We start from the raw sequence: 16,438 nt of genomic DNA on the forward strand, positions 1-16,438 counted from the left end.
CAATTTATAACTATCTCATTACTTTTGCCTTTCACAATCACAATAATAGCCTTTTCAGCAATTTCTTAATCATCTGTGATTACATTCTCACTTGTGATTACCATTTTATGTATCGATATAGGTGTGTCTAGACTACAAGGTTGTGATTACTCTGCAGGGGAAAAGTCGCCTTGGTAAGGCTGTCTCATTGTCAGAGGACAAAATATTCATTTATTATGCATAATCGCTGTTTCCCATATCAGCGAGGTAGTGCAAGGAAACAGATGAAGAATGGCCCATCCACTCATATACATAAACGTCCACATACACACATATACATACATATACATACACATATGCAGACATTACATACATACACATGCACATATTTATACCTACTTGTCTTCATCTATTCCTGGCACTATCCCACCCCACAGGAAAATATCATCATCATCCCCTCCTTCAGCAAGGTAGGGCCAGGAAAACAGACAAGAAAAAGACACACACACACACACACACACACACACACAGTGAATGTAGGTTTGCGGCATGGGTGTGTGATGTCTCCATGGTTGTTAAATTTGTTTATGGATGGGGTTGTTGGGGAGGTGAATGCAAGAGTTTTGGAAAGAGGGGCAAGTATGAAGTCTGTTGGGGATGAGAGAGCTTGGGAAGTGAGTCAGTTGTTGTTCGCAGATGATACAGCGCTGGTGGCTGATTCATGTGAGAAACTGCAGAAGCTGGTGACTGAACTTGGTAAAGTGTGTGAAAGAAGAAAGTTAAGAGTAAATGTGAATAAGAGCAAGGTTATTAGGTACCATAGGGTTGAGGGTCAAGTCAATTGGGAGGTAAGTTTGAATGGAGAAAAACTGGAGGAAGTAAAGTGTTTTAGATATCTGGGAGTGGATCTGGCAGCAGATGGAACCATGGAAGCGGAAGTGGATCATAGGGTGGGGGAGGGGGCGAAAATCCTGGGAGCCTTGAAGAATGTGTGGAAGTCGAGAACATTATCTCGGAAAGCAAAAATGGGTATGTTTGAAGGAATAGTGTTTCCAACAATGTTGTATGGTTGCAAGGCGTGGGCTATGGATAGAGTGGTGCGCAGGAGGATGGATGTGCTGGAAATGAGATGGTTGAGGACAATGTGTGGTGTGAGGTGGTTTGATCGAGTAAGTAACGTAAGGGTAAGAGAGATGTGTGGAAATAAAAAGAGTGTGGTTGAGAGAGCAGAAGAGGGTGTTTTGAAATGGTTTGGGCACATGGAGAGAATGAGTGAGGAAAGATTGACCAAGTGGATATATGTGTCGGAGGTGGAGGGAACAAGGAGAAGTGGGAGACCAAATTGGAGGTGGAAAGATGGAGTGAAAAAGATTTTGTGTGATCGGGGCCTGAACATGCAGGAGGGTGAAAGAAGGGCAAGGAATAGAGTGAATTGGATTGATGTAGTATACCGGGGTTGACGTGCTGTCAGTGGATTGAATCAGGGCATGTGAAGCATCTGGGGTAAACCATGGAAAGCTGTGTAGGTATGTATATTTGCATGTGTGGACGTATGTATATACATGTGTATGGGGTGGGTTGGGCCATTTCTTTCGTCTGTTTCCTTGCGCTACCTTGCAAACGCGGGAGACAGCGGCCAAAAAAAAAAAAAAAAAAAAAAAAAATTTCCAAAAGATGGAACAGAGAAGGGGGCCAAGTGAGGATATTCCCTCAAAGGCTCAGTCCTCTGCTCTTAGTGCTACCTTGCTAATGCGGGAAACGGCAAATAGAATGAAAAAAAAAATATTTATTTTATTTTTTTATTATACTTTGTCGCTGTCTCCCACGTTTGCGAGGTAGCGCAAGGAAACAGACGAAAGAAATGGCCCAACCCCCCCCCATACACATGTATATACATACGTCCACACACGCAAATATACACACCTACACAGCTTTCCATGGTTTACCCCAGACGCTTCACATGCCTTGATTCAATCCACTGACAGCACGTCAACCCCGGTATACCACATCGCTCCAATTCACTCTATTCCTTGCCCTCCTTTCACCCTCCTGCATGTTCAGGCCCCGATCACACAAAATCTTTTTCACTCCATCTTTCCACCTCCAATTTGGTCTCCCTCTTCTCCTCGTTCCCTCCACCTCTGACACATATATCCTCTTGGTCAATCTTTCCTCACTCATTCTCTCCATGTGCCCAAACCACTTCAAAACACCCTCTTCTGCTCTCTCAACCACGCTCTTTTTATTTCCACACATCTCTCTTACCCTTACGTTACTCACTCGATCAAACCACCTCACACCACACATTGTCCTCAAATACCTCATTTCCAGCACATCCACCCTCCTGCGCACTACTCTATCCATAGCCCACGCCTTGCAACCATACAACATTGTTGGAACCACTATTCCTTCAAACATACCCATTTTTGCTTTCCGAGATAAAAAAAATATATATATATATATATATATATATATATATATATATATATATATATTTTTTTTTTTTTTTTATACTTTGTCGCTGTCTCCCGCGTTTGCGAGGTAGCGCAAGGAAACAGACGAAAGAAATGGCCCAACCCCCCCCATACACATGCACATACACACGTCCACACACGCAAATATACATACCTACACAGCTATATATATATATATATATACAGGGTTAGGGAAAATGATTTGGTAAACAGAGAAGAGGTAGTAAAAGCTTTGCGGAAGATGAAAGCTGGCAAGGCAGCAGGTTTGGATGGTATTGCAGTGGAATTTATTAAAAAAGGGGGTGACTGTATTGTTGACTGGTTGGTAAGGTTATTTAATGTATGTACGACTCACGGTGAGGTGCCTGAGGATTGGCGGAATGCGTGCATAGTGCCACTGTACAAAGGCAAAGGGGATAAGAGTGAGTGCTCAAATTACAGAGGTATAAGTTGGTCGAGTATTTCTGGTAAATTATATGGGAGGGTATTGATTGAGAGGGTGAAGGCATGTACAGAGCATCAGATTGGGGAAGAGCAGTGTGGTTTCAGAAGTGGTAGAGGATGTGTGGATCAGGTGTTTGCTTTGAAGAATGTATGTGAGAAATACTTAGAAAAGCAAATGGATTTGTATGTAGCATTTATGGATCTGGAGAAGGCATATGATAGAGTTGATAGAGATGCTCTGTGGAAGGTATTAAGAATATATGGTGTGGGAGGCAAGTTGTTAGAAGCAGTGAAAAGTTTTTATCGAGGATGTAAGGCATGTGTACGTGTAGGAAGAGAGGAAAGTGATTGGTTCTCAGTGAATGTAGGTTTGCGGCAGGGGTGTGTGATGTCTCCATGGTTGTTTAATTTGTTTATGGATGGGGTTGTTAGGGAGGTGAATGCAAGAGTTTTGGAAAGAGGGGCAAGTATGAAGTCTGTTGGGGATGAGAGAGCTTGGGAAGTGAGTCAGTTGTTGTTCGCTGATGATACAGCGCTGGTGGCTGATTCATGTGAGAAACTGCAGAAGCTGGTGACTGAGTTTGGTAAAGTGTGTGAAAGAAGAAAGTTAAGAGTAAATGTGAATAAGAGCATGGTAATTAGGTACAGTAGGGGTGAGGGTCAAGTCATTGGGAGGTAAGTTTGAATGGAGAAAAACTGGAGGAAGTAAAGTGTTTTAGATATCTGGGAGTGGATCTGGCAGCGGATTGAACCATGGAAGCGGAAGCGGAAGTGGATCATAGGGTGGGGGAGGGGGCGAAAATCCTGGGAGCCTTGAAGAATGTGTGAAGTCGAGAACATTAACTCGGAAAGCAAAAATGGGTATGTTTGAAGGAATAGTGGTTCCAACAATGTTGTATGGTTGCGAGGCGTGGGCTATGGATAGAGTTGTGCGCAGGAGGATAGATGTGCTGGAAATGAGATGTTTGAGGACAATGTGTGGTGTGAGGTGGTTTGATCGAGTAAGTAACGTAAGGGTAAGAGAGATGTGTGGAAATAAAAAGAGCGTGGTTGAGAGAGCAGAAGAGGGTGTTTTGAAATGGTTTGGGCACATGGAGAGAATGAGTGAGGAAAGATTGACCAAGAGGATATATGTGTCGGAGGTGGAGGGAACGAGGAGAAGTGGGAGACCAAATTGGAGGTGGAAAGATGGAGTGAAAAAGATTTTGTGTGATCGGGGCCTGAACATGCAGGAGGGTGAAAGGAGGGCAAGGAATAGAGTGAATTGGAGTCGATGTGGTATACAGGGGTTGACGTGCTGTCAGTGGATTGAATCAAGGCATGTGAAGCGTCTGGGGTAAACCATGGAAAGCTGTGTAGGTATGTATATTTGCGTGTGTGGACGTATGTATATACATGTGTATGGGGGGTGGGTTGGGCCATTTCTTTCATCTGTTTCCTTGCGCTACCTCGCAAACGCAGGAGACAGCGACAAAGTAAAAAAAAAAAAAAAAAAAAAAAAAAAAAAGTAAAAGCTTGCGGAAGATGAAAGCCGGCAAGGCAGCAGTTTTGGATGGTATTGCAGTGGACATTATTAAAAGGGTGGTGACTGCTCAAATTGACAGGTTGGTATAAGGTTTATTTATGTATGTCTGGACTCATGGAGGGTATTGATTGAGAGGGTGAAGGCATGTACAGAGCATCAGATTGGGGAAGAGCAGTGCGGTTTCAGAAGTGGTAGAGGATGTGTGGATCAGGTGTTTGCTTTGAAGAATGTATGTGAGAAATACTTAGAAAAGCAAATGGAATTGTATGTAGCATTTATGGATCTGGAGAAGGCATATGATAGAGTTGATAGAGATGCTCTGTGGAAGGTATTAAGAATATATGGTGTGGGAGGCAAGTTGTTAGAAGCAGTGAAAAGTTTTTATCGAGGATGTAAGGCATGTGTACGTGTAGGAAGAGAGGAAAGTGATTGGTTCTCAGTGAATGTAGGTTTGCGGCAGGGGTGAGTGATGTCTCCATGGTTGTTTAATTTGTTTATGGATGGGGTTGTTAGGGAGGTGAATGCAAGAGTTTTGGAAAGAGGGGCAAGTATGAAGTCTGTTGGGGATGAGAGAGCTTGGGAAGTGAGTCAGTTGTTGTTCGCTGATGATACAGCGCTGGTGGCTGATTCATGTGAGAAACTGCAGAAGCTGGTGACTGAGTTTGGTAAAGTGTGTGAAAGAAGAAAGTTAAGAGTAAATGTGAATAAGAGCAAGGTTATTAGGTACAGTAGAGTTGAGGGTCAAGTCAATTGGGAGGTGAGTTTGAATGGAGAAAAACTGGAGGAAGTGAAGTGTTTTAGATATCTGGGAGTGGATCTGGCAGCGGATGGAACCATGGAAGCGGAAGTGGATCATAGGGTGGGGGAGGGGGCGAAAATTCTGGGGGCCTTGAAGAATGTGTGGAAGTCGAGAACATTATCTCGGAAAGCAAAAATGGGTATGTTTGAAGGAATAGTGGTTCCAACAATGTTGTATGGTTGCGAGGCGTGGGCTATGGATAGAGTTGTGCGCAGGAGGATGGATGTGCTGGAAATGAGATGTTTGAGGACAATGTGTGGTGTGAGGTGGTTTGATCGAGTGAGTAACGTAAGGGTAAGAGAGATGTGTGGAAATAAAAAGAGCGTGGTTGAGAGAGCAGAAGAGGGTGTTTTGAAGTGGTTTGGGCACATGGAGAGGATGAGTGAGGAAAAATTGACCAAGAGGATATATGTGTCGGAGGTGGAGGGAGCAAGGAGAAGAGGGAGACCAAATTGGAGGTGGAAAGATGGAGTGAAAAAGATTTTGTGTGATCGGGGCCTGAACATGCAGGAGGGTGAAAGGAGGGCAAGGAATAGAGTGAATTGGAGCGATGTGGTATACCGGGGTTGACGTGCTGTCAGTGGATTGAATCAAGGCATGTGAAGCGTCTGGGGTAAACCATGGAAAGCTGTGTAGGTATGTATATTTGCGTGTGTGGATGTATGTATATACATGTGTATGGGGGGGGTTGGGCCATTTCTTTCGTCTGTTTCCTTGCGCTACCTCGCAAACGCGGGAGACAGCGACAAAGTATAAAAAAAAAATATATATAAGTATAAAGTATAAAAAAAAAAAAAAAAAAAAATATATATATATATATATATATATATATATATATATATATATATATGAGTGTGTGTGTGTGTGTGTGTGTGTGTGTGTGTGTGATTGTGTACATAGGCTGACCCCATTGAGGTATTGTCTCCATGGTTATGAACCACCACGCCTCACTGACACATCAAGAGATAACAGATTAAGGATACTCTTGTAAAACTAATTAGTTAATAGTTGATAAAACCTTAGATTGCAAGAAATAATAATGAAAAAGACCATTAATTTTTTTTTTTTTTTTTATACTTTGTCGCTGTCTCCCGCGTTTGCGAGGTAGCGCAAGGAAACAGACGAAAGAAATGGCCCAACCCCCCCCCATACACATGTACATACACACGTCCACACACGCAAATATACATACCTACACATCTTTCCATGGTTTACCCCGGACGCTTCACATGCCTTGATTCAATCCACTGACAGCACGTCAACCCCTGTATACCACATCACTCCAATTCGCTCTATTTCTTGCCCTCCTTTCACCCTCCTGCATGTTCAGGCCCCGATCACACAAAATCCTTTTCACTCCATCTTTCCACCTCCAATTTGGTCTCCCTCTTCTCCTCGTTCCCTCCACCTCCGACACATATATCCTCTTGGTCAATCTTTCCTCACTCATTCTCTCCATGTGCCCAAACCATTTCAAAACACCCTCTTCTGCTCTCTCAACCACGCTCTTTTTATTTCCACACATCTCTCTTACCCTTACGTTACTTACTCGATCAAACCACCTCACACCACACATTGTCCTCAAACATCTCATTTCCAGCACATCCATCCTCCTGCGCACAACAAAGACCATTAATATGACAACGAAAACGTATGGAACATGGAAAAGTGAAATAGTGGAGTAATCAACCACGGGGAAAAACTGCCTAGGTAATACAACAAATGGCATCATACATTACCCAGAACAGAGGCGAGGGGGTTAGCGAGTATTCAACCACCTTGGAGACAAGTCTGCCCAGCCCCTGGGGGTATAACGCTAATATCTATCAAAAATCCCAGTAACCCATGCCTCGCTCTGTTACACAGGATGCCTTTTACAAAGTGTGGAAGGCTCGTCCTCCTGCACGGGTAACGAGCCAATAGCATATCTATGAGACACCGATAACTTCAAATTTCAACAGGGCAACAGTACGGGTCGACCAACAGTAAGGGGCCGAGTGTCAACGGTAGGGACCTTACACTAGCATGGGGCTCAAGGGAATCTTAACAGTGCGCGACTGGGAACAGTGAGCCTTACTATGGACGTACACAGGTTGCACCGCGCTGCATGTGAATAGTGCATGTACGGGCCGACTTGACATGGGGAAAGTTGGCCGTCGCTTAGCGAGGACTGCCACACGCACAGATCCCCGTGCAAATACAGACCAATCTGACCGAAAGTACATGTACAATCAATTGGTGCTCCCTTAAGTGAACTTCTAACACCAGAGACTGAGAAGAACCGCAAGTCAGTTTTACGCTGTGCAGCAGGAATTACATTACACAGTGTTTGCTTTGAATTGTTGAGGTTCATAAGCTAAATTTTCCTTGTGGTTTAGTGTTTTACTTTATTACCAGCAGGTGTGTCAAGGATGCATGCCATATCACTTTTACAACTGTTATTAGAATTAGATATTAAAGGTAAGAATATGCGCGGCCTTTCCTTACCCTACAGGAAAGTGTGTTCACAGTATGCTTGGCAGTCCATTGACCTAGGTGGGTCATTAATATTTTCATTAGGAGGTGACAAAAGGGGAAGGGAGCGTGGGGCAGGAAACCCTTCCCTTCTTGTATTTCAATTTATAAAAGAGAAATCAGAAGAGGTCAAGCAAAGAGTGCTAATCTTACTAGGAGGCTCAAACTAGGGTGTCTGAATGTGTGTGAATGTAACCAAGATGAGAAGAAAGATATAAGTAGTATGTTTGAGGAAAGAAACCTGGATGATCTGGCTCTAAGTGAAACGAAGCTCAAGGGTAAAAGAGGAAGAGTGGTTTGGAAATGTCATGGGAGTAAAGCAAGGGTTGGTGAGAGAAGAGCTAAGGAAGGAGTAACACTACTCTTGAAGCAGGAGTTGTGGGAATGTTTGGATGTGGGTAAAACTGAAAGAGGATGGCGAGAGATGGGTCATTACTGGTGCTTATGCACCTGGCCAAGATAAGAAAGATCATGAGGCAAGTGTTTTGGAAGCAGTTGAGTGAGTATGTCAGCACTTTTGGTGCACGAGACCCGGTATTAATGATGGGTGATTTAAATACGAAGGTAAGTAATGTGGCAGCTGAGGGTATAACTGATGGAGAGATGGTCAACTAGCATTATTGGATTACGTATTATATATATATATATATATATATATATATATATATATATATATATATATCACCTGGCCCAATTCTCTGTTCCTTCTTTTGGAAAATTAAAAAAAAAAAAAAAAACGAGAGGGGAGGATTTCCAGCCCCCCGCTCCCTCCCCTTTTAGTCGCCTTCTACGACACGCAGGGAATACGTGGGAAGTATTCTTTCTCCCTATCCCTATATATCATACATATTCGCCATTCCCCGCGTTAGCCCAAGTGCACTTTCGTGTAATAATCACATCATCAGGGGAGATGTCTACCAATGGCGTCCTAGCTTCGTCTCTTCGATGTATATCAACTGACTGTTATATTCCTCTCTTGTGTCTCCCCTGATGATGTGATTATTACACGAAAGTGCTCTTGGGAACTTTCCGTGTTTCATTTCCCCGTGGACTCGTAGGAATATCTTGACCTCGCGCAAAATTGTGATCCTTTTCAACACACACACACACATATAGATATTATTTATATATATATATATATTATATATATATATATATATATATATAATATATATATACACACACACACGCCATTTCCTGCGTGAGAGGTAGTATCCAGAAAAGATAAAAGCGCCTTAGAGGGAAAAATACTCACCTGGCTCCTTGCTGTTCTTTCTTTTGTAAAGTAACACATAAAGGGAGGATCTCCTGCCACCTGTTCCTGCCCCTCTTACGAACCCCGATTACATTGATTTCTGATTTAATCGACAAATAATAATACATTAATCAATAATTTGAAAAAATAAATCTGAAAACGCCTCACCATGAGCATTTCATATTGCACTTGTTTTGGTAGCGGGGGATAGACTTGCTTGGTTTCGCTAATTTTGCAACCCTTACTATTCAAAATGGCATCAAGTGATTGTAACAGGTACAATAAAAGCAGATAGTCCGTCCTCACTTTATGATAAGGAGCTATCCTTTCACAGGAGAAGGGTGGTATGACTGGCATCATCATTAGATATCTCAGTCTTGACTCCTGTCTCCAAGGCTCCAGCTCCAACTGTCCGGAAAGCGAGCGTTCGCAAACTGCTGGGCGGCCCCGCCGCCCAACTATCGTACCACACACTAAACAATACACCCCCTCACGAGATCTTGGTAACTAAATGTGACATTTTGTTACAATGAAAACAAAAACTAAAAAAAAAATCAAAAACAAATTCGACAAGGCATAAGACAAATATACACAAATCACTGTTCAGCAACAACACACTTCACACTTCTTTGCATGCGAGTAGAAAAATGACAAATTAGTGTGTTCGCTGTTCACAGGAGCGCACAACAAACATAATCTTGCAAGTGTGCGGGGTGGTGTCTCACACGCTTAGGGCGCCGCAGCCTGAGGTTGGGCGAAGCCACTGCAGGCTGGTACTTCCCTTGACCCACGGGTGTCGTGGAGATCGGCGAAACCCTAGGGCGTAGGTGACGTCGGTTTCGCAAAGACAGGCAGCCAATGCCATCCTGCTTCACCGAGTATTGTCTATACGGCTTCACCTCCACTACCACGCCCGACCTGTCCCACACCTTCGAAGCGACGTCCTGCTCAAAGACGGGTGCTGACGGACAGCTGGTGCAACGCAACAGCGTCACCTGCTGGGCTGCCTTGCACGCGAATCTGGCTCTCTGCTATGGCCTGCTTCCTGTCTCGCAGAGCAGTTCTCCATCCCCGGTTTATCAGACAATGTTGCCGGGGCGCCGAGACACCATCTCGCAACTGTATTCCTCTCTTCGAGAGATACTGAGATACTGGAGCAGAGCTTGAGACGCTTTGCCGTTGTGCAGGATACCTCCAACACCCGTTTGGCTGCCATTACCGCTGCTTCGGCGAGTCCACTGGACTGACGGGAAGTGAGCCGAGGAAATGCAGGCCATGATTCCCTATTTCTTATAGAAAGCTTTCATCTCCCCGCTGTCTAGATTAGTTCCTCCATCCGAGGGGATTTCCTTGGGTGCACCCCATCTGAAGGTGAACAAACGGCCTTGCAACAACTTAGGATTTTCTCGCATAGTTTCAAATCCTACTCAATGCGCCATGCAAGAGGTGCAATGAAAGCAGCTAGTCCGTCCTCACTTTATCATATAGAAATATCCTTTCACAGACGATAGGTGGCATCACATCTAACTCAGTCCGACTCGTCTCCAACTGCCTGGCGAGCGATGCCACTCTGCCAGGTGCCTGTCGCTCAACTATTGCAGCACACATTAAACCTTACAGTGATAGAGGAGTTAAAAGAAAGCGTGTGAACTCAAATGTCGCACAAAAATAGGTGATATTAGATCTAATGGACTTTCGGCATCTAACGGACACCTCTTCCTCAAACAGTCCGTTAAATCGAGGGTTTAATTACACACACACACACCTCAAGGACCATGAGTCTCCAAACTTTGATGTTTGTGGCTCAAGGTCTGTCTCCCTACTTACCCACTTTTCCTGTTTTACGTATTGCTCTCCTAACTCCACAAATTTTACATGCTTCAATTGTCTAAACTCCTGCCATGACATGGTGACATCTCACCCACAAGCTGAGATCCTCAACCCCAGGAATTTCAACGTTCACAACAGGGAATGGTTGAATTCCTCCCATACAGATGGTGGAGGAATTGAAGCCCTCACATTCTCCATTCTCAATTATTTAAAGCAATTTATCTCCCACCCTACCCATATTCCTGACAGCTGTGACCACTCTTCTAATATTCTGGATTTGTTTGTCACCTCCAGTCCATCCCACTGTAAACACACAATCTCGCCCCCCAATTGGTTTATTTGATCATACTCTCATAAATGTTTCTATTCTAACGGCACCTTCTCCTCCAGCGGCCCCTTCTAAACGTAAATACTGGCATCTCAACAAAGCTAACTGGAATACCTTACATAACTCCTTTTCTGACTTTCCATGGGTAAATTACTGTCTCCATCAAACACATAGCAGAGGTTATTCTTACAGGAATGGAAGCATTTATCCCCTCTTCCTCAAAGATGACCTCTTCATCCAATCCATGGTTCAACTGTTCCTGTTCTGAAGCTATTCAAGCAAGGGATCAGGCATATCGGGCTTGGAAAACTCTCCTCCCTCTGGCTCCCACTCATCTTTTATCATTCTCATAATAGCTGCAACCATGTTATCTGTGAGGCAAAGCGTTTCTTTATTCAAAGGAAGTGCGATAACCTCTCCTCATCATCCACAGATATGTCTTTCTAGTCATTAGCTAAGGCATCTCTAACAACTTTTGTCACTATACCTTCATTTTCCCACTCTGATGGCCATAGTTGTCTCTGCTGTAGACAAAGCAACTCTTTGGTTCCCATTTCTCCTCTAACCACCTAGGGTGACTCGGCGACTCATTGGTACCCATTTCTCCTCTAACTCCACCTTGGATGACTAACTCTCATTCACTGCCCTGATGTTCCTCTTACTAATCCCATGCCTCTTCCCGTAATCTCTTTTTGGACTGTCTAAAATGCATTTCTTTTAAAACAAGCAAGGCTTATGGGCCTGATGGCATCCATCCCCATGTACTGAAAGAGTGCTTCTGAACCTGCACCTGTCTTGCTCATCTGTTCCATTTCTGTTTGAAAACCAAAACTTTTCCTTCTTCTTAGAAGCATTGACACATCCCATCCCTGAGAAGAGTGACCATTCTGACCTCTCCAAATATGGTCCTATTGCTCTGATATCTACCATTTCCAAAGTCTTGGAATCCCTCCTCAACTCCCACATTCTCAAACACCTCGAAAATTACAGTCTTCTCTCTGATCACCAGTATTGTTTCCGTAAGGTGAGGCCCACTGGTGATATCATTCCCTATCTTAATGTCTGATCATCATCCCAGCAAGATTTTGGGGAGTCATGAGTAGTTGTCCTTGACATATCTAAGGCTTTTGACAGGGAGTGGCATTGGGGTCTCATCTCAAAGCAACCCTCTTTTGGCTTCCCTCCCTCACTTTGCTCATTCATATCTAGCTTCCTCTCTGTCTGATTTATCTCTGTACTTGTTGATGGATCAGCCTCCCACCTTTTCTTCATCAACAGTGGTGTCCCTCAAAGTTCTGCCTTGTCTCCTACACTTTTTCTCCTTTTTTTCAATGATTTCCTCTCTACTAATAATCCAATGCATTCATACACTGATCATGTATAGGTATGTACTTGTGCTTGTGTGGAAATGCATGTATATACATGTGTATGTGGGTGGGTTGGGCCATTCTTTCATCTGTTTCCTTGCGCTACCTCGCTAACGCGGGAGACAGCAACAAAGTATAATAAAAAAATGAATAAATAAATAAATAAAATATCTTTATTATCATTGTTATACTTCGTCGCTGTCTCCTGTATTAGCGAGGTAGCGCAAGGAAACAGACAAAGGAATGGTCCAACCCACTCACATACACATGTATATGAATACATGTCCACACAAGCACATATACATACCTATACATTTCAACATGTACATATATATATACATACACAGACATATACATATATACCCAAGTACATAATTCATACTTGCTGACCTTATTCATTCCCATCGCTACCCCGCCAAACATGAAACGACAAACCCCCTACCCCCACATGCACGCAAGGTAGTGCTAGGAAAAGATAACAAAGGCCGCATTCATTCACACTCAGTCTCTAGCTGTCATGTATAATGCATCGAAACCACAGCTCCCTTCCTCATCCAGACCCCACAAAACTTTCCAAAGTTTACCACAGATGCTTCACATGCCCTGGCTCAATGACAGCACGTCAACCCCAGGTATACCAAATTGTTCCAATTCACTCTATTCCTTGCACGCCTTTCACCCTCCTGCATGTTCAGGCCCCGATCGCTCAAAATCTTTTTCAATCCATCTTTCCACCTCCAATTTGGTCTCCCACTTCGCCTCATTCCCTCCACCTTTGACATATATCCTCTTTGTCAATCTCTCTTCACTCATTCTCTCCATGTAACCAAACCATTTCAATACACCCTCTTCTGCTCTCTCAACTTTTTTTTTATTACCACACAGGAGGATGGATGTGCTGGAAATGAGATGTTTGAGGACAATGTGTGGTGTGAGGTGGTTTGATCGAGTAAGTAACGTAAGGGTAAGAGAGATGTGTGGAAATAAAAAGAACGTGGTTGAGAGAGCAGAAGAGGGTGTTTTGAAATGGTTTGGGCACATGGAGAGAATGAGTGAGGAAAGATTGACCAAGAGGATATATGTGTCAGAGGTGGAGGGAACGAGGAGAAGTGGGAGACCAAATTGGAGGTGGAAAGATGGAGTGAAAAAGATTTTGTGTGATCGGGGCCTGAACATGCAGGAGGGTGAAAGGAGGGCAAGGAATAGAGTGAATTGGATCGATGTGGTATACCGGGGTTGACGTGCTGTCAGTGGATTGAATCAGGGCATGTGAAGCGTCTGGAGTAAACCATGGAAAGCTGAGTAGGTATGTATATTTGCGTGTGTGGACATATGTATATACATGTGTATGGGGGTGGGTTGGGCCATTTCTTTCGTCTGTTTCCTTGCGCTACCTCGCAAACACGGGAGACAGCGACAAAGCAAAAAAAAAATATATATATATATATATATATATATATATATATATATATATATATATATATATATATATATATATATATACCACATCGATCCAATTCACTCTATTCCTTGCCCGCCTTTCACCCTCCTGCATGTTCAGGCCCCGATCACACAAAATCTTTTTCACTCCATCTTTCCACCTCCAATTTGGTCTCCCACTTCTCGTTCCCTCCACCTCCGACACATATATCCTCTTGGTCAATCTTTCCTCACTCATTCTCTCCATGTGCCCAAACCATTTCAAAACACCCTCTTCTGCTCTCTCAACCACGCTCTTTTTATTTCCACACATCTCTCTTACCCTTACGTTACTTACTCGATCAAACCACCTCACACCACACATTGTCCTCAAACATCTCATTTCCAGCACATCCACCCTCCTCCGCACAACTCTATCCATAGCCCACGCCTTGCAACCATACAACATTGTTGGAACCACTATTCCTTCAAACATACCCATTTTTGCTTTCACAGATAATGTTCTCGACTTCCACACATTCTTCAAGGCTCCCAGGATTTTCGCCCCCTCCCCACCCTATGATTCACTTCCGCTTCCATGGTTCCATCTGCTGCCAGATCCACTCCCAGATATCTAAAACACTTTACTTCCTCCAGTTTTTCTCCATTCAAAATTAACTCCCAATTGACTTGACCCTCAACCCTACTGTACCTAATAACCTTGCTCTTATTCACATTTACTCTTAACTTTCTTCTTTCACACACTTTACCAAACTCAGTCACCAGCTTCTGCAGTTTCTCACATGAATCAGCCACCAGGGCTGTATCATCAGCGAACAACAACTGACTCACTTCCCAAGCTCTCTCATTCACAACAGACTTCATACTTGCCCCTCTTTCCAAAACTCTTGGATTCACCTCCCTAACAACCCCATCCATAAACAAATTAAACAACCATGGAGACATCACACACCCCTGCCGCAAACCTACATTCACTGAGAACCAATCACTTTCCTCTCTTCCTACACGTACACATGCCTTACATCCTCGATAAAAACTTATTATTTTTCTTATTATTTTGCTTTGTCGCTATATATACATATATATATATATATATATATATATATATATATATATATATATATATATATATATACTGATATGTACTTTCATGTATATCTGCGTGGAAAGGAGTTTATGTACATATATGTGTATATGAGTGGATGCCATTCTTCGTCTGTTTCCTGGTGCTACCTCAGCGACACAGGAAATGGCAATCAGGTATAATAATAATAATAATAATATATAAAACAAATATATATAAAAGCATATTCTCTAACAAACTAAATGAATAATACACATAGAGAAGAAAGGGATTCTAAACGAAGCAATAAAAAAGGTTGGTCTGAGTGCGCTTTTTGACAGCACATGACCCAAACAATGAGTGATCTTTCTGTGACTGACAGCCAGTGGGCTAATGACATCATCTGTTTGGCAGTCTCTTGAGTGAGACCAAGGACTTGCTTTGGGTTTTGTTGTTCAGAGAGTTAATTAAAAGAAAGCCAGTGTGCTGTTTAACTTTTAGCAATTTGATTAATAAGGGTTTTGTTTACAGTTTGGATTGGTGCTATGATCTCTACTGATGGTGAATGACTTTGTCTGAGCATGTTTCTTTGCTGTATGAGCTCTATAACATGTGGAGAAAATTTGGCTTATGTTGCTTTCTAGTTTTTCTACGTATTTGTGGTATGTGTGCGTTGTTGGCTTGGTTGAAGATGCTGATGAACTGTAAGATGGCATGGTATAGGAATGGGAAATTATCTGTGATGAAGTTTTAAAGCTTTGATTCTAAGCACTGTATGCATGCTGGCCAATTTCCTTTCCTGTAGTCCTTGTATTTTTCTTAGTGGCTCTAGTCAGCAATAACTGATAAGTTTCAAGTGTTACTGAGTTCCACTGATGTTCTAATTTCCCAGAAAGTGGATGTGAAAGTTATTTACTGAAATTCATTTACTCTATCAATGGAGTCCCTTGAGGTTCACTGGATTCATGAAGACTTATGGTGCTCTCAGAAAAATAAAATGAATGCCATAAATCTTTAATAAGTTACATGCAAAGACACAACAATGTTTGTGTACTCGATATTATTTCATGCAACTGTTACTTAACTTGGGTCACCTACTTTTTCATTCAGTATCTGTATCTGATGCTTCTCTGCTTCAAGAAATAATCTCTCCTGCTTCAAGTGATGAGCCAGCTCTCCTATGTCTGACTGTAGACTTCCCATGCTGCCGCAGCACTAACAAAAGAAAACACAAGTAAAGTTATTTGCACTACTATAAGTCCTAAACACAACAGCAACAAAAAGATATTTATATTTTTCCAAGTCCTACACACACCAGCAACCATATCCACATCTCATAAACTTAAAAGAATATACCAAACTCACAAATGCTAAGGATAAAACATTTGGTTCCATCTTCCATCAGTTAATTTTTGAGTGA

General features: G+C 42.8%; 1 protein-coding gene across 1 annotated transcript in view; it reads right to left on the reverse strand.

Annotated features, from left to right (window-relative positions):
• The window catches only part of Gapvd1 (GTPase activating protein and VPS9 domains 1), a 141,294-nt gene that overhangs the window by 118,805 nt on the left and 6,051 nt on the right, over positions 1-16,438 (reverse strand). The window contains exon 2 of the mRNA XM_071656428.1: positions 16,117-16,233. Within this exon, the coding sequence (XP_071512529.1) occupies positions 16,117-16,221 (105 nt within the window). The 5' untranslated portion in view covers positions 16,222-16,233. The remainder of the gene's footprint in view (positions 1-16,116; positions 16,234-16,438) is intronic.

This window comes from Panulirus ornatus, chromosome 63 (assembly GCF_036320965.1).
Source record: "Panulirus ornatus isolate Po-2019 chromosome 63, ASM3632096v1, whole genome shotgun sequence".
In the NCBI taxonomy this organism is placed as follows: Eukaryota; Metazoa; Arthropoda; class Malacostraca; order Decapoda; family Palinuridae; genus Panulirus; species Panulirus ornatus.